Source organism: Giraffa tippelskirchi, chromosome 3, assembly GCF_054371585.1.
Source record: "Giraffa tippelskirchi isolate mGirTip1 chromosome 3, T2T-mGirTip1v1.2.pri, whole genome shotgun sequence".
Classification (NCBI taxonomy): Eukaryota; Metazoa; Chordata; class Mammalia; order Artiodactyla; family Giraffidae; genus Giraffa; species Giraffa tippelskirchi.
In genome coordinates, this window is record NC_137277.1 from 44,140,131 (window position 1) to 44,167,115 (window position 26,985).

Here is a 26,985-nt window from a genome sequence, read left to right on the forward strand (position 1 = left end):
ATTAGTTCACAAATCTTAATATATATTTTGAAAATGGCTATTCTAAATTACCTTTTAGCACCTACCTATAATTAGCACTGAAAATTCTCAGTAATTTTTTCAATAAAAAAGAGTCAAAGTCCAAGAAGCTTTAATCATTTTGTTTTCTTTCAGTAAATAGTTTCTTACATCTTTTATATATGTATTTTTTAGATTCTCATCGGTTATCTATGTGTGTTATGTTAAATGGACTTTTTTAAAAACGGGACTTTTATATTAAGTCAGATCTATTAGAGCTATAGCTAAAGGAGAACAAAATGAAAGATAACTGTAAAAAATTTTAAGTCTATTTTGTAAATTTAAATTCTGATGCTTAAAGGTTTGTAGAATTTTACAGGGGAGGGATTAGAATGGAAAAAACATTTAGCACAGCAGTCTAAAAATAGTTCTGTTTTGTAACTAAATTATCTGTCATAATTATACTTGGCTTTAAAATGGAATCTAGTCAATTATGTATTATGTAACTATGGGAAGTATAGCAGAATATTGGGTCTTATTTGGCTTCCAGTTATCTGTGGTTAAGAATGTTAAATTTTTCTCCTTTACTTAAATACCAGATGATAGTAATCCTGAGACCAGACAAGAATTAGAGGAGCTACAGGCCATGATCCTGACTTTGTTGTTATGCCATCTTATTCTGGCTACCTCATTCTCTGTAAATCTTCCCAACTTGTGTGGTTAAACAATGATTTACAATCAATTCATTTTTCTTAAGTGTGCAAAAAATTCTTTACTGTGGGGAATTTTGAGGGTTATCATTTAGGTACTAGATGGAAATTAGTTATGCATCCCCACTTTGTATATATGTCTGGCTAATCTCTTGGTTCTGAATGCACTGCTTAGGTCTTTTTCCTGTCTTGCTATAAATCCTGTAGTTTTTCCATTTTTGTTGTTTCTTGCCTAACCCATGATAAATATTTACTGAGTTTCCCTGACCATAGGAGAAAAGAGTAGAGCTCCATGGTCACCACAGTCTTATTCACTCTTACTGATTTTCTAGGAAAATGATCTGTTCATATCAAATTCTCTGTCATCATCTTCTATTTCTACTTTTCCTTCATTATGTCATAGAATTTGAGCTGAATCCTGAATTTTTTCTGTCCGGTAGTAAATCTTTGGCCCCTCTTACCTTCTTATCATTTAATCTTTAGAATTAATAGCTACTGTAGGTGTACAGAAGTAGTCATTTATCATAGACAGATGTACATGGATAAATCCCAGGGGAAAACTTAGTCAGTCACCATATACCTCAATTCAACAGGTGGTTATCAGCTTTGAATTTGCCTTCAGTTTCCTGCTTAAGGAAAAACAGAACTGTTTACACTAATACAATCTTGCTCTGTTGTCAGGATGAACTTGCTCGGGTTTTAGTGACTCTGTTTGACTCTCGGCATTTACTCTACCAACTGCTCTGGAACATGTTTTCTAAGGAAGTAGAATTGGCAGACTCCATGCAGACTCTTTTCCGAGGCAACAGCTTGGCCAGTAAAATAATGACCTTCTGTTTCAAGGTTTGTATCCATTTATCTTTTGAGTGTGGTAGGGTGAATGCAGAGGTATGCCAAACAGTGATTATGTACAGAATGTACAGAGCAGAATGTCTTTTTTAATGCAAAATGTTTGGAGCAGGCATAATAAATTCCTACCTGTGTATTTCTTTAGGTATATGGTGCTACCTACCTACAGAAACTCCTGGATCCTTTATTACGGATTGTGATCACATCCTCTGATTGGCAGCATGTTAGCTTTGAAGTGGATCCTACCAGGTTTGTCATCCTTTCATCTGTAACAGCTCTCCATTTTTTTCATTACCGCCACCTGAGGCAAAGCCCTCGTAATTTCTCCCCTTGATTCTTTAAAAGTTACACACAAATACATTTTTCTTAAAGAAAATCACTAATAACATTTAAGGTATCTTTGACTATCATCTCTAGAGACAGCACTGTTACTAGTTAGGCTGTTCTATCTTTTTTATTGTGTGTTTGCATGTATGTATTTCTAGTTGTAGAAACTATGTTATAATGTGAGCACTTAATATAAATGTAACATTATATATATGGTTTTGCAAATTTTTTTTAACATAACCTTATGTCTTATTAACAGATTGTTGTTTGTCCGTGTAGACAGATTATGAATCTTATTCTTTTTAACTGCTCTGTAATATTTTGTTTGGTTTGGCAATACCATAATTTATTTAGCCAATGCCATATTAATTCCATTGACTTTTGTAGTAACTTTCTAATTATTGTCCTAGCATTATTATTTTTCTTTTATTTGCAGGTCATTTGCTACAGGAACTATTCTGAAACCTAAATTTTTTTGGTCACTTTTTTCTCAGAAACCATCAGTTCCCAACTGACTGCAAGAAAAAATACAGTCATCTGACTGTAATCTATATCACTGCTTGTCATTCTTTCATGTCATCTCTGTTCTTTAACTCCAGTGAAATATGCACATGTTATACATTTTTAAAGTGACTTGACACGTGGGGCTCGTTGGGATTAGAGTTGCCTAATAAGTAATATTCCCTTTTCCCCACCCAAGTTCAAAACCAGAAGGGCAGAGGGAGAGAAAAGGTGGGAGGGACGCACCCAGCAATCAACTCTTTCCTTTATTTCTGATAAAAATGATTAAACAGTGGGGCTTTAGATCTTGTATGCACAAGACACATATAGGCTTGCTAATACTTCACCTTGAATTAGAATCATCTTCCCCATCTCTTGCACAGCTGGATAACTACAGGCATCCATCACAGAGGCTGGCAAGCTTTTTATCGTAAGTGGAGAGAAGACCAGAACATATCTTTTCTGTAGGCAGACATAATTAGAATGGAGTGGGTGGGTGGCACTGAACTGCACATACTTGACTCTTTTTTTTCTTTAAATCCATCTCACCATTCCTCCTGTAATGAGGAGTGACTTGGGAGAAGGGAAAGAGGCCAAGGGTTAATGCAAGGTGCATTTTAAAAACCACCATCTCTGTGAAGCTTTCTACCTGTTCCCAAGTGCCACCCCTATACACAGACTACACTAGTGAACAAAGAAACAATCTCTCTTTCATGTTCTGCACCATCATTGTAACATTGAGTTGTGATGATGTGTTTTATGAATTTATCTTCCCCTGGACTGTTGGCTCTTTTACATTTCATATGTCTTTATGTCTTTCTATGAGTATTTAACGTATCTGGCTTATAGTTGACATTTCATAAATATTTGTTGAATGAAATTTTAGACTGTTATGTTATGCTTGCTTTTTCTAAGCCACATCTCTTATCTTTCAGTTAGGACCCTAAAAATTGTTTTATTTTTTATTTTCAGGTTTGGAGCTTCATGATGGTTTCTCTTCCTAAATAGTTTTATTTGGCAGTTTTGTATCAGTTGGTGTTTTGGGCTTTGCCTCTGCTGAAGTGTCAGCTATAGTAACTAATCAGCTCTGGCACGTAAATTAACCAGTTATTGTTGAAATATTTCAGTAGTTGTAGTTTAAAACTTCAAAGCAATGTTCTTTTAATGTCATCTTGTATTTTGTTACCATTAAGCAATTTTACTTTCTAAAGGGTAAAAAATTACTTAGAGAGTGAACTAACTGCTGAAAGAAATCTTCTAGGTAAATGCATTTACTAGATAAATGTTTCAGTACAGAGAAGAGAAGTAAATTACAAACTTCCTATATTCAAGTTACTTAAAGATCAAAGTGATGTTTTTCTGACATGTGGAGAGCTTGGAAGTTGACACTCCTATGTTCACAACAAGAAAAAGTTGAAAACAGAAAATCAGCAAGTCTTCTTAGATTCATCAGAGAATTGAAGGGCAACCCTCCACCCCCACCCCCTCCAATAAAGGGAAAAACACTAGAGTGACAGCCAAATTCAGAGAATCCCATCTTACAGGAAGAAACTACTGCCGGAGTCAGTAACTGGTAGGAATGCTTAGACTGTAATTGACAAATTGCTTGAGGTTGAGTGTGGATTAGCTTGAGAATGAAAACTCTAGGGCACCCTCTGTCTGAGGCACCCACTTGGTGAGTTTGGTCTCGAGAAACTCTTCCAGATTCTCATGCTGACGATGGGAGAAAAGTCCCTTTGTGCTCTGGGCAGGAAGGCAGAAAAGTAACCATTTTGAAATATGCCCATAGTGTTCTCTTCTCTCTTACAAAGGCCTGCCTTCGAGGGAAACTACCAGAGCCTAGTCTGACCTGTAGGATGGGCAGCTACTCAACTCCAGCCTCCTCTAGCCTTCCTAACTCACATAAGAGGAGAAAAATAGCCAAGAAATTCTTCTGAGGGTCACAGCTCAGTGACTCTGGCCCAAGAAAATAATGGAGCTACAGCATAAGATTGTAGACTGCTTCTCCTCCCCAGGACCTCACTACTACATCAATAGGACTCCAAAGTATTAATAGTGGGTTACAATAGAGAGCTGCAAAACAGACACTCTAGGAAGAATTTCTAAGGAAACCCAGACAGTTAGGTAGATAAAAATAAGGACATTGGAAGAAATCAACACCTACAGCAAACATGAAACATAAAACACAACCCAAGTCCTAGCCAGATTAACATAGAACCTTCCACTAAAGGACCTCTTTATCTCTGTTCCTGCTACCCAATATGTCTTGGATCTTTTAACAAAAAATTACAAAGCATACTAAAAAGCAATAAAAATCATAGTCTGGAGAGACAAAGCAAGCATAAGAACTAGATTCCGATGTAACAGATTTTGGAATTATCAGATTAGGAATCTAGAATAACTCTAATTAATATATTAAGGGCTCTAACAGAAAAAAGTGGACAACATGCAAGAACAGGTAGGTGATTTAAATAGAGAGATGGAGACTAAGAAAGAGTCAAAAGGAAATGCTGGAAATCAAGAACATTATAATAGAAAGGAAAAAATGCCTTCAGGTCGGCTTTATCAGTAGATTGAACACAACTGAGAAAAGAATTAGTGAACTTAAAGTTATGTCAATAGAAATTTTGAAAACTGAAATGCAAAGAAAAAGAAAAATGAAAGTACATCTTATTAGAATGTGTGGAAGGTAGTGAAATGTAATATTTAGAGCATTAAATGCATATATTAGAAAAGGAAGATTTAAAATGAGTGGCCTAAACTTTCACCTTAAAAAACTAGAGAAAGTTCAGTTTAAACCTAAAGCAAGCAGAAGGAAAGAAATAAAAATTAGGTTAGAAATCAATGAAATTAAAAATAGGAAAACAATAGGATAAAAAAAAGCTGATTGTTTGAAAATCAGAGGGAAAATTTTTTTATACACACAAACACTTAAATAATTGAATACAAAGCTTCATTATAGATCAGAATTAATGGAATAGCCAGTGAGTTATCATTGGCATGTGAGAAGCGGGAGAGCTTAGATCGTTTAGAGGGACATTTGAAAGAATCTGAAGCATACCTGCTGCTGGTATGCTTTTTTTTTTTTTTTTTAAGAAAAAGTTCCCACAAAGACAAGAACTAGACAAGAACTGTCAAGGTTTCTAAGAATCTCTTCTGGCCCTGTTAATACATTGTGAATTTTTTCTTTCATACTACAAAGCTCCTATGCTCTCCATATTTCAGATTCGACTTATTGTTATAGCTTCTTAAGTGATCTCCCTGCATAAAAGCCCCCATATTAAAAGCAATCTCTTTTTAGTTCTCATGTATCCCAATTCATTTTCTGCCTCTGGCTTCCTGGCAACCTTTGCCATGTGAATAAATCATGTCTCTCTCTGGTTTGCTATTTTTGTATTTTAGATCCTTGAATAATTGTACTTGTTACTTGGTGTGTGCTTGTCTTACCCCTCTTTGAGAAACTCAAAGGGCAATTACTGTTGAATCCTCAGCATGTGGCCTTAAGATGGCAAATAGTAGATTCGTGGTAAATGTTTATTGGATTGAATTGAGTGCTTGCCCTGCCTTCTTCTTTCTGAACTGCCCTTACTTCTTTTTGCCTGTGCAAATTCTCTCCCTCCTTTAGAACTCACCTAGTCCCTGAAATCTTTCCTGCCCATAGTCTACATTCATTTCCAGACTCTTACTGTATCCATATGCTGCACTACATGGTGAGCTGCAGGGAATCTGGAGTGGTGATTTCAGTCTCCCAAACTTTTATGTAATACATAGTACAGAAATAGGACATTACTAGTTAAGAGAGTGACAACAAGTATTTACTCAATGATTGTTTTGGTAAGGTACCTTGCTAGTTTTTAAGAGGACAAAGATGAATACATCCTTCAAGGAGCTTACTGTTTTGTAGGGGAGATAAGGCATGTAACAAGTAGTTAAGTACTGACTTTCATAGAGAATGTATTTTGAAGAGTTCAGATTAAGCCAGTTGGGCAGCTCTAGTAAAGGTTTGTGGATTTGACAGCCACTGGGTTAAATTTGCTCTGCTGTGGTGCTGTGCTTAGTTGCTCAGTTGTGTCCAACTCTGCGACCCCATGGACCGTAGCCCGCCAGGCTCTTCTGTTCAGGGGGATTCTCCAGGCAAGAATACTGGAGTAGGTTGCCATGCCCTCCTTCACGGCAAGTGAAAGTCGCTCAGTTGTGTCCAACTCTTTGCGACCCCATGGACTATAGAGTCTGTGGAATTCTCCAGGCCAGAATGCTGGGGTGGGTAGCCTTTGCCTTCTCCAGGAGATGTTCCCAACCCAGGGATGGAACCCAAGTCTCCCTCTCTGGATTCTTTACCAGCTGAGCCACCAAGGAAGCCCAGAAATACTGGAGTGGGTAGCCTATCCCTTCTCCAATGGATCTTCCCAACCCAGGAATCTAACTGGGGTCTCCTGCATTGCAGGTGGATTCTTTACCAACTGAGCTACCATAAATCTTCCCAATTTAAACCTCATGAAATAGGCATTGTAATTATTCTATCTAATTGATGAAAACAATTGAGCTTCAGAGAGATTAAGTACCTTGATCAAGGTCAATAAGTGGTAGAGCTGAAATTTAAACCTAGTAAGTCTGCCTTCTGAACATCTACCTTTAATCACAGCACCAAAACGTTAGAATCATGCAGAAGAGGGATTTCCCTGGCAGTGCAGTGGTTACTCCATACTTGCATTGCAGGGGGCATGAGTTTGGGGTGAGGGAACTAAGATCTCACATGCTGCATGGAGTGGCCAAATAAAATTAATTCAGTTCAGTCGCTCAGTCATGTCCAACTCTTTGCAAATCCATGGACGGCAGCACGCCAGGCCTCCCTGTCCATCACCGACTCCCGGAGCTTGCTCAGACTCATGCCATTGAGTCGGTGATGCCATCCAACCATCTCATCCTCTGTTGTCCCCTTCTCCTCCTGCCTTCAATCTTTCCCAGCATAAGGGTCTTTTCAAATGAATCAGTTCTTCGCATCAGGTGGCCAAAGTATTGGAGCTTCAGCTTCAGCATCAGTCCTTCCAATGAATATTCAGGACTGATTTCCTTTAGGATGGACTGGTTGGATCTTCTTGCTGTCCAAGGGACTCTCAAGGGTCTTCTCCAACACCACAGTTCAAAAGCATCAATTCTTTGGCTCAGCTTTGTTTACAGTCCAACTCTTCACATCCATACGTGACCACTGGAAAAACCATAGCTTTGACTAGATGGACCTTTGTCGGCAAAGTAATCTCTCTGCTTTTTTAATATGCTGTCTAGGTTGGTCATAACTTTCCTTCCAAGGAGCAAGTGTCTTTTAAATTCATGGTTGCAGTCACCATCAGCAGTGATTTTGGAGCCCAAAAAGATAAAGCCTGTCACTGTTTCCACTGTTTCCCCATCTATTTGCCATGAAGTGATGAGACCGGATGCCATGATCTTAGTTTTCTGAATGTTGAGTTTTAAGCCAACTTTTTCACTCTTCTCTTTCACTTTCATCAAGAAACTCTCTAGTTCTTCTTCATTTTCTGCCAGAAGGGTGGTGTCATCTGCATATCTGAGGTTATTGATATTACTCCCGGCAATCTTGATTCCAGCTTGTGCTTCATCCAGCCCAGCATTTCTCATGATGTACTCTGCACGTAAGTTAAATAAGCAGGGTGACAAGATACAGCCTTGATGTACTCCTTTCCCTATTTGGAACCAGTCTATTGTTCTATGTCCAGTTCTAACTGTTGCTTCCTGACCTGCATACAGATTTCTCAAGAGGCAGATCAGGTGGTCTGGTATTCCCATCTCTTTAAGAATTTTCCAGAGTTTGTTGTGGTCCACACAGTCAAAGACTTGGCATAGTCAATAAAGCAGAAATAGATGTTTTTCTGGAACTCTCTTGCTTTTTTGATGATCCAACAGATGTTGGCAATTTGATCTCTGGTTCCTCTGCCTTTTCTAAATAAATTACCTTAAATAAATAATAATAAATAAATAAATTACCTTAAAAAAACAGTCTGACAGAAGAATTAGCAACACTAATTGGATGTGGGGAGTAGTGGACTACTGTAGACAATAACGACATCAGCAGTTCCTGAATGACGTGATTGGTACCATTGACAACATGGGGAACACAGAATAAGACATATAAGTAGAAGGAAAAAATCAGCTAATTTTGAGCAAACTAAGTTTTAGGTACAGACAGGAGAAATACCTGGAAGTTAGAGATATCAGGCTGGATATGAAAGGAGGTTCAAAATAAGGCCTGAATGGTCCCAAAATATTGAAAGCATGTGACTTTACTTTCACTTTTCCCTTTCATGCGCTGGAGAAGGAAATGGCAACCCACTCCAGTGTTCTTGCCTGGAGAATCCCAGGGACGGAGGAGCCTGGTGGGCTGTCGTCTATGGGGTCGCACAGAGTCGGACACGACTGAAGCGACTTAGCAGCAGCAGCAGCAACTTTACTGAAGTCATGGGAAATAAAAGTTTAAAATGTGAGATGCTCTCTCCTAATAGATGGACAAAAAAATTTTTTTAAATTAAAAATCATATATTAAATTTGTGAAAATGTAGGAGGATAATTGGGCTTCCCAGGTGACACAGTGGTAAAGAATCCACGCCAATGCAGGAGATGCAGGAGACATGGGTTTGATCCCTTGGTGGGGAAGATCCCCTGAAAGAGGAAATGGCAATCCACTCCAGTATTCTTGCCTGAAGAATCCAATGGACAGAGGAGCCTGGCAGGCTGCTGTCCATGGAGTTGCAGAGATTCGGACGTAACTTAGTGGCTAAACAACAGCAAGAGTTTTTATACACAGTTCTCAAAATTGCCTTTTTTTTTTTTTTAATAATTGGTTTCTTCAAATCAGGATTCCAGAAAAGTCTCAACATTGGATTTAGCTGAATATCTCTTTAAGGAGTCTGTTTTAAAGAGTATGTCTGTTAGTTTGTTTGCTTTTAACTGGTTTTGCTTTTTTTTTTCCTCTTGGTAGGTTAGAACAGTCAGAGAGCCTTGAGGAAAACCAGCGGAACCTCCTTCAAATGACTGAAAAGTTCTTCCATGCCATCATCAGTTCCTCGTCCGAATTTCCCCCTCAACTACGAAGTGTGTGCCACTGTTTGTACCAGGTATGCTTAAGGTTAGAGATTACCATTATTAATCCACAGCTACATTTAAAAGAATGCTTTACCAAAGAGGGGTTTAGCTGCTAAACCAGCTGCTGATAGTGGTGATTGATAATACTGAATCAGTTTGGATGAATGATACATTAAGAATTGTTTAAATTGGCTTTAAAAATATAAAGTAGTTTAATGGGGTACTTTAAAAATAATACATTTTCCTTGCATTGAGAACAAGTTTAAAATGCACCAATCTACTGCGTATAGTAGATGTGATTGAAGTTAGACATGTTACACAATTTTTGTTGCTGATTTTATCTTTTACCTGAATTACTCATGGGGTCTTTCACATACGAGGTCAATCTCTTCCTTGCTTTTTGTTTTGTGAAATGCTTAATCTCTGATTTTGATTTCTTCTCTTAAATTAATTTCTTTAATTAATTTCTTCTCTTAAATTAAAATCTATTGGGTTTGTATCAGGTTTCCCCCGGACAAGCTGATGTTTATTATATATAGAATGCTACTTATATCGCATCATCATTCACATCCAATTATTAGACTTTCCAACACTAGAATTGCAAGTAATGCTTCTGAGTTCAGATGTTCACAGTCATCCCCTACTTGCTGAGGAAATTACACCTGTATTCTATTTTGGCTTCCACAATGTTTTTGATTGGCATATGCAGCTTCAGAAATGGTTTAATCACTCCAAGGGAGATTAGTGCAAATCCACATTAGCTTGTTAAAACTGTGATTCTGGAAGAAACATTAATGGGTCTGGAGTTTGGGACAAGGTCAGGTGTAGGAGAAAGAATTTATGCATTTACTAAAACCCATGCCTTTTGTGTCTTTTTCTCTGCAAAGTTATGCCCAGCCATTTGTTTTTAGCACAGGACTTCAGTTGCTTGGAGACATTAGCAAGATCAGTGAAATCATCATTTTAAAAAGCTGTTTCAGGCTGCTCTGTGTGAATTTTTCCCCCATTGCTATTTATAAAGATATATCTGCTGTATCTATAAAAAAAATGTTTCATCATATTCATAGGTGATGAAAAGCATACTTAGCATTAAAACTCTCTTAATTTAATTTATCATGACTTTTCCTACCTTTTTCAAAATAGCTTGAGGAAGCTTAGGAGAGCCCCATATGAGTTTTGCAGGTAGTTAAATATGAGACCAGAGGGTAGTTTATAGTATGAAATCTAATTCAGTAAATAACATCTTAAGTTGGGGCATTATTCAGGTTTCTCTTTAAGTCCAGTTCAGTCCTTCTTCTGTTCATAAAACTAGGCAGACAAGAAATGGTAAGCCCACTGTTAAAAATAGTCTGGACCAACTTCTTGGTTAGCCTAAAAATAACTTTTCAGAGAGCAAATGAATTTCTGAAGTGGCGGTGGCTTTGACTTTAGTTGGTTAAAAGGGATTCAGTACTGACTACCTGGTTACATACATGGTCTAGTAGATTTTAGCAGAAATTCTTCATGTAGGTGTCTCCCTAAGAGAAAAAAAATTTTGTATCATTAGCAACCTTGGAAAAGGAAAAAAGAACTAAGTGCTTGGCACTTTGTAAGTACTTAGGAAATATTTAGTGAAGGAATAAATTACCCAATTCCTCCCACCCAAGTAAACAAGATTCTTGCCAACTTTCATAGTTAGGCAGGGAAAGAGGTAGTAAAAATAATGCAGAAAATAAAGCCAGATGATAATTGGTGGCTTATTAACCACTATGTGTTGTGCTTTTTAAAACATTCCATAATACAGTATCCCATATTACAACAGACCCGAATTATTATATTAAAATTTCACATATAATTATTATTCTTAAGAATATTATTTAAATGTTAGTGCATTTTTTGGAACTGTTGGATAAACTTATTATTGGAATGTACAGTACTATAGCGGATAGATAGGCTATGTTATTTATAAATAAGGGTTTTTTAATAAGTGACTGATGATGGGAAATTTTACATTTACTAATTAAAAAAGAAAAATAAACTTGTATCTCAAGATATTCTTTCATTGAGTCTCCTTGCAAATGTAGTTTTTCGCTTAGCTTGCTCTTTTATTTTTATTCATCTTCCACCTTCTGGCTTTCCTTTGCCCTTTTGACTTCGGCAGTAACATAATGGTACCTTTGTACTTTTATGTTCTACTGGGAGGGATAGTAGTCCATTGTTTTTCTTCCCTCCAGTAAATATGTCTCCTGCTTTGGGACCTGCTAGGGAAAATTTGAAAGCTATGTCAGTACATTGCTAGCTAATAAATTTCTCTGAGCTTTAGATCTTTTTACTAGAGTTAGTACTTTTTTGACTGTTAAACTTTTTTAAAATCATGCTTTACCTAGCTGTTTCATTTTATATGCCTCCTTACTTAGCGGTCTGGGTTAAGGTTATATCGGAAAGGCCATGTGTTAGATTTATAACTGAGACATTTTTTCATGTGTTTATTTCCACTTTCATCCTGATAGTTTTGGAATAATGAGAAAGTATTCCCAGAGTGGATATTCTCCTAAGTTGTGGTGAGAGAATTCTGAGAAAGAGCTAAATACAGTTCTAAATAAATGTCATCTTTTCCTGGCAAATCTGCTTCTCCAAACAGAAGTAGCTTACAGAAAAATTTTAAGGCTATAATTGATGGTTGTATACCATGATTGAAAACAAAAAGTGCATAAAACTGCATTTTTGTGATAAATTGGGTTACTAGTGCTTTTAGTCTAAAGTTTGAGTCAAAGCTCTTTGAGATAAGGACTGTGTCTTCTTGTTTGCTATCTTCCAGTGCTTAGAGTGGTATCTAGCAATTAGGTGCGCAGTAACTACTTGGATGAATGGATGGATGGATGGATGTATAAGTCAAACTAACATTAATCTCAAGTTATGGTGCTGAATCACAGAAATCCTAGAATAAAATGCCTTGTATGGTAGATTGAAGAATTCTAATTTGTTTTCAAAATATTTTAAAAGTAATTTTTTTTAAACTTTTAATTTTTATTGGAAGAGAAGCGATTAACAATGTTATGATGGTTTCTGGTGAACAGTGAGGGGACTCAGCCATACGTGTACATGTACCCATCTGCCCTAAACCCCCCTCCCATCCAGGCTGCCACAGAACACTGAGCAGAGTTCCATGTGCTGTACAGTAGGTCCTTGTTGGGTATCCATTTCAAATATAGCTGTGTGTATGTGTCCCATCTTTTAATTTTAATAGAGCTCCTTGGCCTAGAAGTGACTCTGAGAGGTGAAACCAATATGTCTCTGGATTTGAGAGGCTTTTTGGTGATGGTTTTTTGTTTAAGACATTCTGATAAATGGTCAAATCTGTGAAAAACTTTAAGCAGGCTTACAGTTTTATTCTATGATTTTCTCTGCAGTTTCTTCACTTTGATATTAATGCTTATTTCTAGTTGAGCTGATAACATTCTTTTCCCAAATGTTGCAGAGCTTTTAACCTCCTCTGGTTAGAACTTTTTCAGGAAGCAGCCTGCAAACAAAAATAAGTGAAATTTTAAGAGTAATCTTTCTTAAAAGAGAGAGACTTTTAACTCAGAATCTCTAAAGTGTATTTTTCTATTATATTTATCCATTTAATGTTTATTTTTTAATCAGTAGGAATATGAGTTCAGTATCAACTATTGAAAAAACAGCTTTTAAGTCAATTGAAGGATACACAGAGAAGTATATATAAATATATGTAAATCAAGAAAAATTATGTAGACACATAGAAGTATTTTTAGAGTATGATCTACTTGTAATGAAAATTTTATATAAAATTTATCAAAAGCTAGGAATTAACTGAAATGTAAATATTAAATATCCTCAGTTCATTTGAGGAGAAATTTTCTGCGATTTATAGCCAGAAATAGTAGATATGATTGTCTCAACATTTCTTGCTATTTATTTAGTGCTTTGGCTTAAAGATGTAATAAAGATTAAAATCTAGAAATAAAATTTGTCCCTCAAAATTCAGTTGATTTCTAATTTTTTGTTGATTCCATTTGTGTTACATTTTGATCGTGTAATTTTATGTACAAGCCAACATTGTTTTTGTTGCTGTATGTAGTTGGTGCTGTGACTTGTTTGTGCTCATCTCTGTTCTGTAGGCAACTTGCCACTCCCTACTGAATAAAGCTACAGTAAAAGAAAAAAAGGAAAACAAAAAATCAGTAAGTTTGGAGAACTTTTTTTTAGCTGTTTCTTTCAAAGCAAAACAAAAAATCTTTTGCTGTTTGTTAAGAACATCTTCACTTCAGCCTATTTGACCTTCACTGTAAAATCATTCTACTAATTCTGGCACAAAATAGCTTTCATTTCAATTAACCCTGGAATTAAGTTACATTGAAACATCTCTGTGTTCCTTTGGTTTGATTTATCCCAAAGGCATTTTGGGGGCATTTGGTGCATTGGATATCCCTGGTCTAATTTTATTATTGTTATTTTAAAAATTATAAATGAATGCAAAAGAAACTTAATTTCAAGGCCTTAGGAGATGCTGACTCTCTTCATTCTTGCTTCTTGTTTGCAGGTAATGTGAGTAATTTCTTTTCCTAAAGATGAAAGTTTTTCTTGATTGCTAGAAGTACATGGAAGGAAACTGTCACTTTCTAAATCTTAACTAAAAGTAGCTAAATTTTATTTTTTACTTAGATTTTTATCTGGACAGTCTCAGCCAGGATTTAGATAATTGTTCTTAGCTTATAAAAATTCTTATGGTGAAACAAAACCACTTTTACCTTAGAGAAAATCTTTGTGAACTATTGGGACTGAGAATATAGTACTTTTGAAATAAAGAAAAGCAGTGAGTCTATATTTATAGAGAAACACCTTATTTGCAAACATGATATGCATGTACTACCTGCTTCTGTAAACTTGCCCTAATTTAAAAGGAAGAAAATTATGGTAGTCATAATTATTTTCTTCTGGAGAATGAAATTTGTCCAAAATATTAACATGCATTCATTTTAAATTTGCCATTATCTGTCAGTATGACTGATCCTTATCAGGTTTAGTATTACCTTTGTTCATATAATCCAAATGAATTTAGAGAAAGATGTAAAGAAAACCTGCAGGAGTCACATTGATAGTTTACTTTAAAAGGTAAAATTTAGTGTATAGTATTCATCTGGTTTCACCTTTCATTTTCGTCTGAGCTTTACCTTCAGTAAATTTCTGTTTTAAATTCAGAACTAAATTAAAATTTAGAGACATATGCTTTTATGTCCATTCAAGAGATTCTTTTTTGGGTATGTTACGTAAATTTGGTCAGCTGTGAGCAAATGGATTGGATTGGATGGCCATCTTGCTTAATGAAAACATTTCTTTCTAATGCTTCAGCCTTCTAATTCTCAGCGTATGTGGATTTAACATAATATACACCATCACTGTTGAAATTAATTTACTGTTTCTAACACTCTTGTTTGGTGTTTACTAATGCCATTTTGTAGTATATTACATAAATTAAAATTCAGGCTTTCTCTGTTTCTGGAGCATGTTTTCTAGCCTTCCTAACATTGCTTTATTTATTAAGATTTTATCTACAGTTGTTCCTTGAAATGTTTTTTTCTACTAGTGTTATTTTCAGATTTCAAAAAAATGTTTCTGGGTAACACCAAGTGTTGGAATGTATTTCTCAGCACAAGTGATATGAGGACCTTGTGGATATTTTAGAACACATTCTGCAGTGTGAAGACTGTGTAGTTATTATAAATCTAAAATGTTGGTTTATGGAGTTGTTGGCTTAACAGAATCTAATGATCTTTTTAAAAGCAAGTTAACTTTCTTTTGGGATCTATGTACCATAGATTAGAATATTTAAAATATATAGAGAAGGTTCTGGCTTCTATTATGTACCTGTGTAGTCATAGATAATTCTCTTTATTAAACTCAAACATGTACTGTATAATTCGATCTCCTTTGAAGCTATTAACCTAACTCACTTAGATAATTAAAGATGGATAGGTTGTGATCCTGTTGCTGATGTATAGTGTATGACTACATTTATTTGTAACCTGTAGTTCACCTTTTATGAGTAGGGGGAAAATAAAAGGGCCATTTGACTGATAATTGGCTTCTGCATACAGACTGGCTCTACTTTGACCATTTATGCTGAAAGTTTTTTGGATATAAATTAGATTTTTACAGGTTAAAAATAAAAACAGTTTGAGTATGTATATGTTATGAGGTAAAATTACACTGATGTTAATTAGTGGTGAAAGGAAAAGAAGTTTTTTAATAAATTCATAAAACTTGTTGAGCATTTTTATAGATATTGATTTATCAGATTTTAGTTCCCAAAATATACTGTCATTGATGAGATACATAATTATGTGACACATGAAATAAGGTGTGTTCTTGTATGTGGATACTCTGAGTTCTGACATGAATGATTTTTGAAGATGTGGAAGATAGTGAAGGTGTAGTACCTTTCATGTTTCACAATATTTCTTTTGGGAAATGATTCACTCAGATACTCATTAAATTCTGAGATTGAATAATATTGAGTAAACATCAGGTATAAATGTGAGTCACACTTTAAAAACTTCTCTCTCCTGGAAAAGGCCAGTAAATAGCTACTCTAAAAATGCATTTGAAAAGAGTTCTCCATGGGCATATAAGTAATTGATTTTTTTTTTGAGACTCTTTCTCAGCAGGTTAGTATTTTATAATTAGTCAGTTCTTCCAAACTCTTGACTTTCACTGCTTTAAAAACCATTTCAGGATTTTAATGGATTAAACTGAACATAAGCTATTCTTTTAAAACAACCCTTTTGCAATGAAATATAAAGCAGTTTTTAATTCCTTTCCTTTTTGGCTAGCTCACTCCTGAAAGGCTTTAAGAATTTCTAGGTTTGTTGATCTGTTTTTTATGTTTGAAGATTAAAATTTGTGAGTTCTAAAGGAAACAGTAGCAGTGGTGGTCTGTGAACGTTCTGAAATTAGATGAAGAATTTTATGTGTGCGAAAATAAACATTATTTTTTCTGTTCCTACTCCCCAGAAGGTTAAACAAAGTACGACAGTAGTAAAAGCACTTGAGTTTTCTTCTTAATTCTGTTTCTAAAACTGTATTTTAGCTAAAAATAGCTATAAAACAGTATTTAGGTTTTAAAGCCAGTCTGCTAAGGCTGCTGTATTTAACCACTTTTCACCAATTTCCTCTGACTGAAGTGTAAGGTCATCGTCCTTGCAGTAGCATAGCACTCAGGGTACTGTAACACCAAGAAAGCTTCCTGAGCTATGCAGTACACAGGAAGATGAGAATGTATTAGTTATAGCTCACCCCTACTATCACCTCTTACAAAGATTTTCTCAGCTTAGAAAATCATTCTCTAAAGTCTTAATTTTACTGACTTCCTGTCAAATATAATGGAAAATTATTTTGAGATTTTAGACAGTGAATAAGAACACATTTTAAATGTATACCACATGAAGCACTAAAGAAAATAGAATGAAGTGAAATAATTCTTACTCTTTTCCAGAGTTATAATCTGGACTCAATGAGCCGTGTGAATTCATGAAAAGAAGTGTTACTTTATTGAGGCAGTGTGAAGAAAACTAGAGCTCTGTGAGATTCTGCACCTAAGCCCTATTTTCTCATTTCCCCACAATAGCCTTTGAAATGCAGTTTTATCCTCAGAATCCCAGAACATTGAGTTGGTGTACTGTGTTAGTCAGCATTGCTTTAAGCAGCAGTTAGCCACGCTAAGCATGAATAGTTGTAGAGGTTTAGATGTTACATGAGTGTTCTTTAAAAGTGAATATGTGTGTTATCTGTTAAAAAAAAAAAAAGTGAATTTCAGAATAATACAATTTTCATATATTAATTTAAAACAGGACCTACTAGGAGAGATGGGAGCTGAGCTGGCTTCATAGCACTTTCCCAGTCTACTGTGAAAGTGGAATATCTTATAAAAAGAACACAAATTCTTGTGAAATGTTGGGCTCACATTATTTTTCAGTGTGGGCAACCATTTCTTATATCTTTAACTTTTTTTATTTGACAGAATTACAAATTGAGGTACTCATGGGGATTCTCTCTTTTAGGCTGGTGGGATCCTTTTTTCTTTTAAGTCCCCAAGAATTCCCACTCCTCCATGGTTTAAATAATAAGTAGGTCCTTATATTTTAAAGCATTCTGATGAAGAAAAAGAACTGGCAATAACGTTACTTGTAAGTAAGTTTTTTCTCTTGATAGGAATCTAAGAAAACTAAGTTTTATTTTGTGTATGGCAAGCATTTTGCTCAAGAAATTCAGTTGTACCTGGTATACAACAAAATGTAAGTATTTACTATTAGGTATTGGATTTTTCAGTGGTATGCTGTTGAAAACTTAGCTCTGCCTTACAAGAGTTGCCCACACTCTCGTGTCTCTTAATCTTAGTAAAATACGATAAATTTTGTGTGAAAAGTTATTCTGTTTTTATTGCTCAACAAACCTGCAGTATAAACAACAATGATAAAATTAAGATCTTTTTTCAGATCTCTTCTACAGAACTCATCTATGAGACTTTTTTTTTTTCCATTAGACCTTCATTGTGATTTTAAATGATAGAGGGCAAGAATTGAGGATAAATTTTTGTTAACTGATGTTTTGGGAGTAGGAAAAGTTACAAATGTATTGTTTACAAGGACTGGTCTATTCAGATATTTTGTGCAAAATTTGACTTTTGAACTCTTTCTTCCCATTTTCTTGTTTTAATTCAAACCATGTACTCAATCCTCAACTCCTTGTTTTTAGGTGGTTAGCCAGCGTTTCCCTCAGAACAGCATCGGTGCAGTAGGAAGTGCCATGTTTCTCAGATTTATCAATCCTGCCATTGTCTCACCATATGAAGCAGGGATTTTAGATAAAAAGCCACCGCCTAGAATCGAAAGGGGCTTGAAGTTAATGTCAAAGGTGAAGAATCATTTTAATAATATAACTATTTAAAATTTCTCTTCCATAAATTTTCAATTTTTTTATTCACTGTACTCGCTCTTAATTTTTGGAATGCCCTGTGGTTTTCCCTTACATGCTTTTGTTTTATTTCTTTATATGATAAAGAAATTCATGAGGCTGATACTGATGAAACATCTTAACATTTGAAAATATTTTAGCAGATGTCTTCTGAAGATGGTTTTCTGTGTAATCATTTTGGAAATTCTGAAATAGGAAACAAAATGTATAGTATAAGATTTTAAAAAATACATTAAATTTTTAATGTCTATTTTTATATGTATAAATATATTTGTGTTTATATAATTATACTCATATTTAGGAAAAATAGAAACAGAATGATCAGTAACTGATTTTAATCACCAATAGAAATTGTACCAGTGAGAAAATATTTTTTAGAGTTACACAAATATGTAGATTTCATAAATAATCAGGTCCTTTATAACCTTATTTTATTGTTTAGATACTTCAGAGTATTGCCAATCATGTCCTTTTCACAAAAGAAGAGCATATGCGGCCTTTTAATGACTTTGTGAAAAGCAACTTTGATGCAGCACGAAGGTGAGCAGCCTGCTACTTAGCCAGTTGCTCTGTTTGGATCAGATACTTTGAGTTTCACTTAAGTCCATGTACTTGATCTAGATGGAACTCCTGTGTAGGTTTTTTTCTCTTGAGGTCAAGAACGTAGTTAATCTTATTTCACTATAAAAGCGGAGAAGGCAATGGCACCCCACTCCAGTCCTCTTGCCTAGAAAATCCCATGGATGGAGGAGCCTGGTAGGCTACAGTCCATGGGGTCGCTACGAGTCGGACACGACTGAGTGACTTCACTTTCACTTTTCCTGTTCATGCACTGGAGAAGGAAGTGGCAACCCACTCCAGTATTCTTGCCTGGAGAATCCCAGGGACGGCGGAGCCTGGTGGGCTGCCGTCTATGGGGTCGCACAGAGTCGGACACGACTGAAGCGACTTAGCAGCAGCAGCAGCAGCAGCAGCACTATAAAAGACATTAATGAAGTAAAGTGATATTCTTTGTAATTTGGTAGTGATTTCCATATTTAAAAACCAAGAGAGATGTTTGACATAGCTACTAAAATAAAGGATTTGAGTTTACCACAAGATGGAGGAGAGGTAGAAGGAAAAAGATTTCTTTCAGTAAAAACTAAAACCAAACTGGTACAGATAATGCATTATAGTGTATAATCACAATTTTTTGATGTTAGAATATTTTTGATACTTTAATTTGGAAGTGTATGTAAACTAAAAAGTTACTCTTTAAACCAAGTAAAGCAAATGCATAAGATTTTGTTCATGAGTAGCTGGACAACTGTTGGAAGTTTTGTGATTTTAGAAAACTTGAGTTCTGCTCAGTACCCATAACTAGCTAGTTGCTTCTTTTTATCTCTGAGTTGTTGATTTGATAAAGTAGGTATAATACTGTACTTACCTATGAGTTGATTTTAGAGAAACAAATGAAATAACTTATGAGAAAGTGTCTGTAAATGTAAGTTAACATCAAGAATTCTACTTTTCATACAATGAATCTGATTGATTTGACTTATAGTCTAAGCTATACTTCTACAACTCTTTTAATTTTTCATTATAGTTCATATTAACTTCTTTCTGATTGGAATTTAAAAGGTATATTATTGGACTGTAAATCATACTGGAAAAGGAAGTGAACGTCAGCATAGGATTCACATTCTATGACTATCCACAGAAAGATTGACTACCCATAGAAAGTTAAAAGAACAAAGGTTCTGATCCTGACTTTGACCTAACTGGCTGTATAACTTTGGGGAGGTCTTTTGTCTTGTCTGGGCCTCCACTTCTTTATCTATAAAATACTGGCTTCTCTATAGAGTCTCATCTATCTAAATTTTGTTGTCTGACTTCAGAGCCTACTTTAAAGCTGAAGCCAGGTATCAAATGGAAAACCAAGTTTCTCCTTGTCTCTTCTTGTTTTGTTTAATGATAGTCACATGTGAATAAAACCTCCATATTTGCAATACCAGTAATTTCACAAAGTTACTTCACATAAATTTCATTCATACATAGATATGAGTATATCTGGTTTTTGAAATTCTAATAACTTTGCATTTTTGAAGGTTTTTCCTTGATATAGCATCTGATTGTCCTACAAGTGACGCAGTAAATCATAGTCTTTCCTTCATCAGTGATGGCAATGTGCTTGCTTTACATCGCCTACTGTGGAATAATCAAGAGAAAATTGGCCAGTATCTTTCCAGCAACAGGTAAGATATCTCAGTCATGGGGATATTGAAAACTCTCAGTTTAAATTTAAATTGATAAAATTATTGGTCATGAATAATGCTTTTTACTTTGTATCTTCTTAGAATAAGAATTATGATTTTTAAAGAGTAATGTAGACCTTTAAAAATATGTAGGCCAAAGCTTAAGTCATATTAATTAATCAGCAAACCTATGTAGGTGTTGTAGCCTTTTTAAAAAAATACTGAAGCTAAGAGGGAATTCCCTTGCAGTCTAGTGGTTATGAAATACTCCGCACTTTCATTGCCGGGGCCTGGGTTTGATCCCTGTGGGGAAACTAAGAATCCAGCCAAAGAAACAAGAAATTAAACTGAGAAATCACAAATTAGCCTTTTGGATTTTTTCTGGCTTGCAAACATAATATACAACAAGCCACAGAGAAGTTTAATTTTACTAGGCCAAATGAGTCTTGGCATCTGAATTTGAAGAGCAGCTTAATTCTTAGGAAGTTAATAATTAAAAACACTGCTATTCTATTGCAATTCTATAGTAATCCCATTTATGATACTCTGAAGTACATGCAAATGAAGTTTTACATAGGCAGTACTTAATAATTGAAAATTATTAATTTTGGAATTGTTTCATTAGCTGTTTTTAGTTAAAGTCTCTTGTAGCCTGAATCATTTGCTGTCCTTTCTATAATAGTTACATATGTATACAGTGGCCCATATTCTTATGTATGAATTCTCTTACAAAGTCAAACAAGTCCAGATTATTTTTAAATCCCAATAAAAATGGTTTGCTTATTCATAGGAGAGGTAGAAGACCATAAGGAGGGAGATGCTTTATCTGTGTGGCACTTAATGTGGAACTTTTAAATGCAAACATTCTTTTACATGCATTTTTTAAAATACAAACTTATGACTTATGTACATATTCATGTACTTTAATACCAATTTTTTTTTCAATGTTTTTTTAAAGAAGACACATTTCAAACATACAAAAAAGTATTGACCATAATAGTTATAGACTCATGTCTACTGCCTAGTTTTAACAGTTTTTATTTTGCTGAATTACTTCAGATATTTATAACATTTTATTTCTGGGAGAGAAAAAGATACAACTTCTCTCTTGTGTAACTGACAAGAAAAAGGAAAGTACAGGTATAACATAGGTACATATAAAACAGTTTTGTGTGTTTTAAAACTTTATAGCAATGATACACTGAATATAGTCTCTTCATGTAATATTCTTTTTGATATTTATCATTTATTTAACTTATCTTAGTATTTTATTGAATGACTATATCACAGTTTATTTTCGTACTTCCTAATTGATGGATATTTACGGTTTCCTGTTTTTCATTTTTTTAAATAGTAATGTAATAAATATTCTTCAAATTTGTCTCCTTGTGGGTTACCTAAATGCGTAATTGCTGAGTTCTGGGGTATACACAGCCTCAACTTTACTAGATGTCACCACATGATTTTTCATAGTGTACATACTGATTTATGCTTTGACAGTACTTTGTGAGAGAACAGTGTACATTTCTTCACCAAAATTGGCATTAGCAAATGTCATAATTTTTTTTTGTTAGTTTGATGTTTGTGAAATAGTATCTTGTTATCTTTTAGTTTTAAATGTTTAATAGTTGTTGAAAATTCATATTTACCCTGGTTAAGCAGAAATCTGATATCAGGGACAATATGTCCACTTCCTAAACAGTGGTCTCTCAAAATGAGTTCTTTTCATCCTGAGAAAAAGTGGATCAGAATGTTATTTTTACTTACTGGTTGCCTATTTAATGGTAATAGATTAAGAATACTAGAACATAATGAAATTTTATGTAAATTTTGTAGTTTGAGGAGTGGTCCTATTTCTAAGATATCTCAGTTAAACTTAAAACCCCTGAGGTCTTTTGGGTGCTTTTTACAAATGAGCAGGAACCACCACCTGACAGTAAAAAGAAAAGCAGCCAATAACAATCTAAAATGTGTTTTTATATACACTACTGTGTGTGGAAAATAGCTAGTGGGAAGCTCCTGTAGGGCACAGGGAGCTCAGCTCGGTGCTCTGATGACCTCCAGAGGTGGGATGCGGAGGTTCAAGAGGGATATGTATACATCTTGCTGATTGACTTCGTTGTACAGCAGAAACTAACACAATATTACAAGGCAATTATACTCCAATTTAAAAAAAAATAAAGAAATGTGTTCTGCTACATGTGAACTGCTACTTTTTTCCTAAGTAGTTTCCTATATCTAGGGATCACAAAGCTGTTGGAAGACGACCTTTTGATAAGATGGCAACACTTCTTGCATACCTGGGTCCTCCAGAGCACAAACCTGTGGCAGATACGCACTGGTCCAGCCTTAACCTTACCAGTTCAAAATTTGAGGAATTTATGACTAGGTAAAGTACCACCTTGACATGATAATTGCTGTCTTTTTCATTGAGCTGCAAGCTTTACCTCCAGGTCACTTGTTAGATATGCTTGTATATTTGACAGAGGATTATTGGGAAAGGAAGGTTATGACCAACCTAGATAGCATATTAAAAAGCAGAGACATTACTTTGCCAACAGAGGTCCGTCTAGTCAAGGCTGTGGTTTTTCCAGTGGTCATGTATGGATGTGAGAGTTGGACGGTGAAGAAAGCTGAGTGCCGAAGAATTGATGCTTTTGAACTGTGGTGTTGGAGAAGACTCTTGAGAGTCCCCGGGACTGCAAGGAGATCCAACCAGTCCATCCTAAAGGAGATCAGCCCTGGGTGTTCATTGGAAGGACTGATGTTGAAGCTGAAACTCCAATACTTTGGCCACCTCATGCGAAGAGATGACTCATTGGAAAAGACCCTAATGCTGGGAAGGATTGGGGGCAGGAGGAGAAGGGGATGACAGAGGATGAGATAGTTGGATGGAATCACCGACTCGATGGACATGAGTTTGGGTAAACTCTGGGAGTTGGTGATGGACAGGGAGGCCTGGTGTGCTGCAATTCATGGGGTCGCAAAGAGTCGGACATGACTGAGCGACTGAACTGAACTGATTGGGAAAGATGTACTTCATAATCACATTGCCATATTTTGGGGTCCCACTTTTCTCTTACCCTATGTATTATTGAAATATGCTTTGTTTCGTGGTTGATTTTCTTGTAAAAAGTAATAACATCTTGTTGAATAGTACTGTGTCATGTTGTTTTGAGTTGTTTTTGCACTTAATAGTTAAAAGGAAGGTAGATAACATTATTTTCAGATTATAATTATTAGGGAAAATAGAGTTCAAAGTGAATAATTTGCCTAAGATTCCATCCTAAGTCTTAGGTTCTTTGGTTCTAGTGCTGAACTCTTTCTACCACATTATAAAATTTTTCATAAGTCTCCTGGAAGTTAATTATACAACTTTTAGACTGAGGGTCAGAAATATGGTAATACTGCTATGAAATTTCTTTCTGTGGACATTTGTTTTGAATCTCATTGAGATTTGGATCCTCATCGTTAGACATTCACCCCTGTGTTGTTACAGTGAAGATAGTTTGCAGAATTATTTAGTCTTTTAAAGTACCTTTCATAGTACTTTATACTTAGTCACTTAGTACTTCATAGTGAGTGTGGGTTAAGTGTTTTGTTCATAGTATGTGCCAGAAGCAGAAAGGAAAGAACAGAATATGACATTCTAAAGTTTAATTCACATTAATGATTTGTATATAATGTTCCATGGATTGTGAATGCCTGTTACTAATCATATTACATACAGATGATAGTTTTATACACATGACTCCAATTTTTTGATACTGTTAAAAAAATGTAGGAATATGTAACAATCTTCTTTCAAGCTTAGTTGTTATCTTTAGTTCTGTTACATTTTCCTGTGTAACAGATATTTATTCCTATGTAATTAAAGGAATATTTTCAGTACAAAATTTTCATGTTACTTAGTTGAAAATTACATAAACATATAAAACTATGTTTTATTCAGCATTACTAAGGATGTCCTTGCCATTTTTCCATTTTTCAAAGAAAACTTCTGTATTAGTCCTTGTAACCTAAGGCCCCACCTTCCTGTAAAACAATCCTCTGTGCTTTTGAACACTAAATGATATAATATGTGTAAGATACTTAGAACAATATCTGGTGTATATATAAAGTGTTTCATAAGCATTAAGTGATATTTTTGTTCTAAGTTTCCACTGATGCTCCCTGAGACTCATTTTTCTTTTAAAAAATGGAAGTAGCTTTATAATGTTGTCAACTGTAAAACTAATAATTGTTAAATTAGTCAAAACATAGAAATCTAAAAAGGGAAGTAAAAAATGTTCAGTTATTTCACCTCTTAGAGATAATTCAGTTAACATTTGGCAGATAGCCTCCTAGTCATTTATCCATACACATGTGTACCTATTTTCCTTCTCAAATGCTATATGTTGTTTCTGTTAATATTAAGCAAATGCTCACTTGGTAGCAGCAGTATGATGAACTGAGGTAATATAGCCTCTTCTCTCACCCCCCAAGACACATAGAAATATTAGGTAAAAGAAAATGTATATTAAAAATATTTTTAAACACATAAATAGCTAGAAGAGAATTTTGGAGCAAATTATTTAGTATGTGGGCTTTCCTGATAGCTCATTTGGTAAAGAATCCGCCTGCAATGCAGGAGACCCCAGTTAGATTCCTGGGTGAGGAAGATCCACTGGAGAAGGGATAGGCTACCCACTCCAGTATTCTTGGGCTTCCCTTGTGGCTCAGCTGGTAAAGAAAACGCCTGCAATGCTGGAGACCTGGGTTCAGTCCCTGAGTTGGGAAGATCCCCTGGAGAAGGGAAAGGTTACCCACTCCAGTGTTCTGGCCTGAAGAATTCCATGGGCTGTTATACACAGAGATAAAGAAATGGAAAATATGAAAGAGTTAAGAGATGGCGGTTATAGAATGAGAAGTTCCAACATATCGAATAAATAGAGCTTAAAGAGTAGTGAAGAGGTAATATTTGAAGAGACAACAGATGAGAATTTTCCAAGGCTGGTAAATGACATAAATTTTCAGGTTAAAGACACACACTGTGTTGAGCAGAATATATAATAATTAAACCATGCCTGTTTTTGGAATGTATTTAAATATATATAAGTGTATAAGTATAAAAGTGATACTCAGAATCAAGGAGATTAGAATGGCCTTTTAATAAATTGTATTGGTAAAACTGTACCAGTAAGCAACCATCTGGAAAAAGATAACACTATTTGTGAGGATAAACTCCCATAAAGAAGAACATATGGACCTTTCTCACTCATTCAAAATCAGTAAACCAGGGAAAGGAAAGGTTCATAAACGGAACTCTTAAAAAACAAATCAATCAAAACTCAAAAACTTCTGTTTAGAAAGAAAAATGGTTAAAAACAATTCTATGATTAATATCCCTGTCCGTTAGTTTTCTTAGTGTTATCCTAAGAACCACTTTTGTGGTTCAGATAATCAATTCAGTCGCTCAGTCGTGTCAGACTCTCTGCGACCCCATGGACTGCAGCACGCCAGGCCTCCCTGTCCATCACCAACTCCCGGAGTTTACTCAAACTCATGTTCATTGAGTTGGTGATGCCATCCTACCATCTCATCCTCTGTCATCCCCTTCTCCTCCTGCCTTCAATCTTTCCCAGCATCAGGGTCTTTTCAAATGAGTCAGTTCTTTACATCAGGTGGTCAAAGTATTGGAGCTTCAGCTTCAGCATCAGTCCTTCCAATGAATATTCAGGACTGATTTCCTTTAGGATGGACTGGTTGGATCTCCTTGCAGTCCAAGGTTCAAATAATAGCTCCTTGAAATTTTTAGTGCTTGTTACCACATTGCCCTTCAGAAAGTATGTTGCTTTTAAGATATTTTGTCATTTTGTATATTTTATCATTGTTCAATTGTGGATTTTTGTAGATATCAATGAACAATATAAAGTCTGTGAGTTACTGTGCTCTTTTTTCTTTCAGGCATCAAGTACATGAAAAAGAAGAGTTCAAGGCTTTGAAAACATTAAGTATTTTCTACCAAGCTGGGACTTCCAAAGCTGGGAATCCTATATTTTATTATGTCGCACGGAGGTAAGGAACACTGTTTTAGTTTCTCTTACCAGAGTTTTTAAAATGGTAGAAAATGTAGAGAGACAGCAAGTTTGATTTTTCCTGTTTGACTTTACCAGGGTTGGAGACAAGTTTTTCTAGGAGAATGTAGCTGGAAAACAGCCATCTTGTCTCCAAATGGTGCTCCATCTATTATAAATTGCTTTTCATACTACCTGTTTCATATTTGCTTCCCTTATTACATCAGTTTTTTTATGCCACCTACAATG

At 35.2% G+C, this 26,985-nt stretch overlaps 1 protein-coding gene across 3 annotated transcripts in view; it reads left to right on the forward strand.

Annotated features, from left to right (window-relative positions):
• The window catches only part of NF1 (neurofibromin 1), a 238,244-nt gene that overhangs the window by 117,840 nt on the left and 93,419 nt on the right, over positions 1-26,985 (forward strand). For all 3 annotated transcript variants that reach the window (XM_081579690.1, XM_081579691.1, XM_081579692.1), the window contains exons 28-36: positions 1,389-1,550; positions 1,702-1,805; positions 9,373-9,508; positions 13,595-13,657; positions 18,228-18,386; positions 18,889-18,986; positions 20,534-20,680; positions 22,923-23,069; positions 26,627-26,737. In XM_081579690.1, the coding sequence (XP_081435816.1) occupies positions 1,389-1,550; positions 1,702-1,805; positions 9,373-9,508; positions 13,595-13,657; positions 18,228-18,386; positions 18,889-18,986; positions 20,534-20,680; positions 22,923-23,069; positions 26,627-26,737 (1,127 nt within the window). The remainder of the gene's footprint in view (positions 1-1,388; positions 1,551-1,701; positions 1,806-9,372; positions 9,509-13,594; positions 13,658-18,227; positions 18,387-18,888; positions 18,987-20,533; positions 20,681-22,922; positions 23,070-26,626; positions 26,738-26,985) is intronic.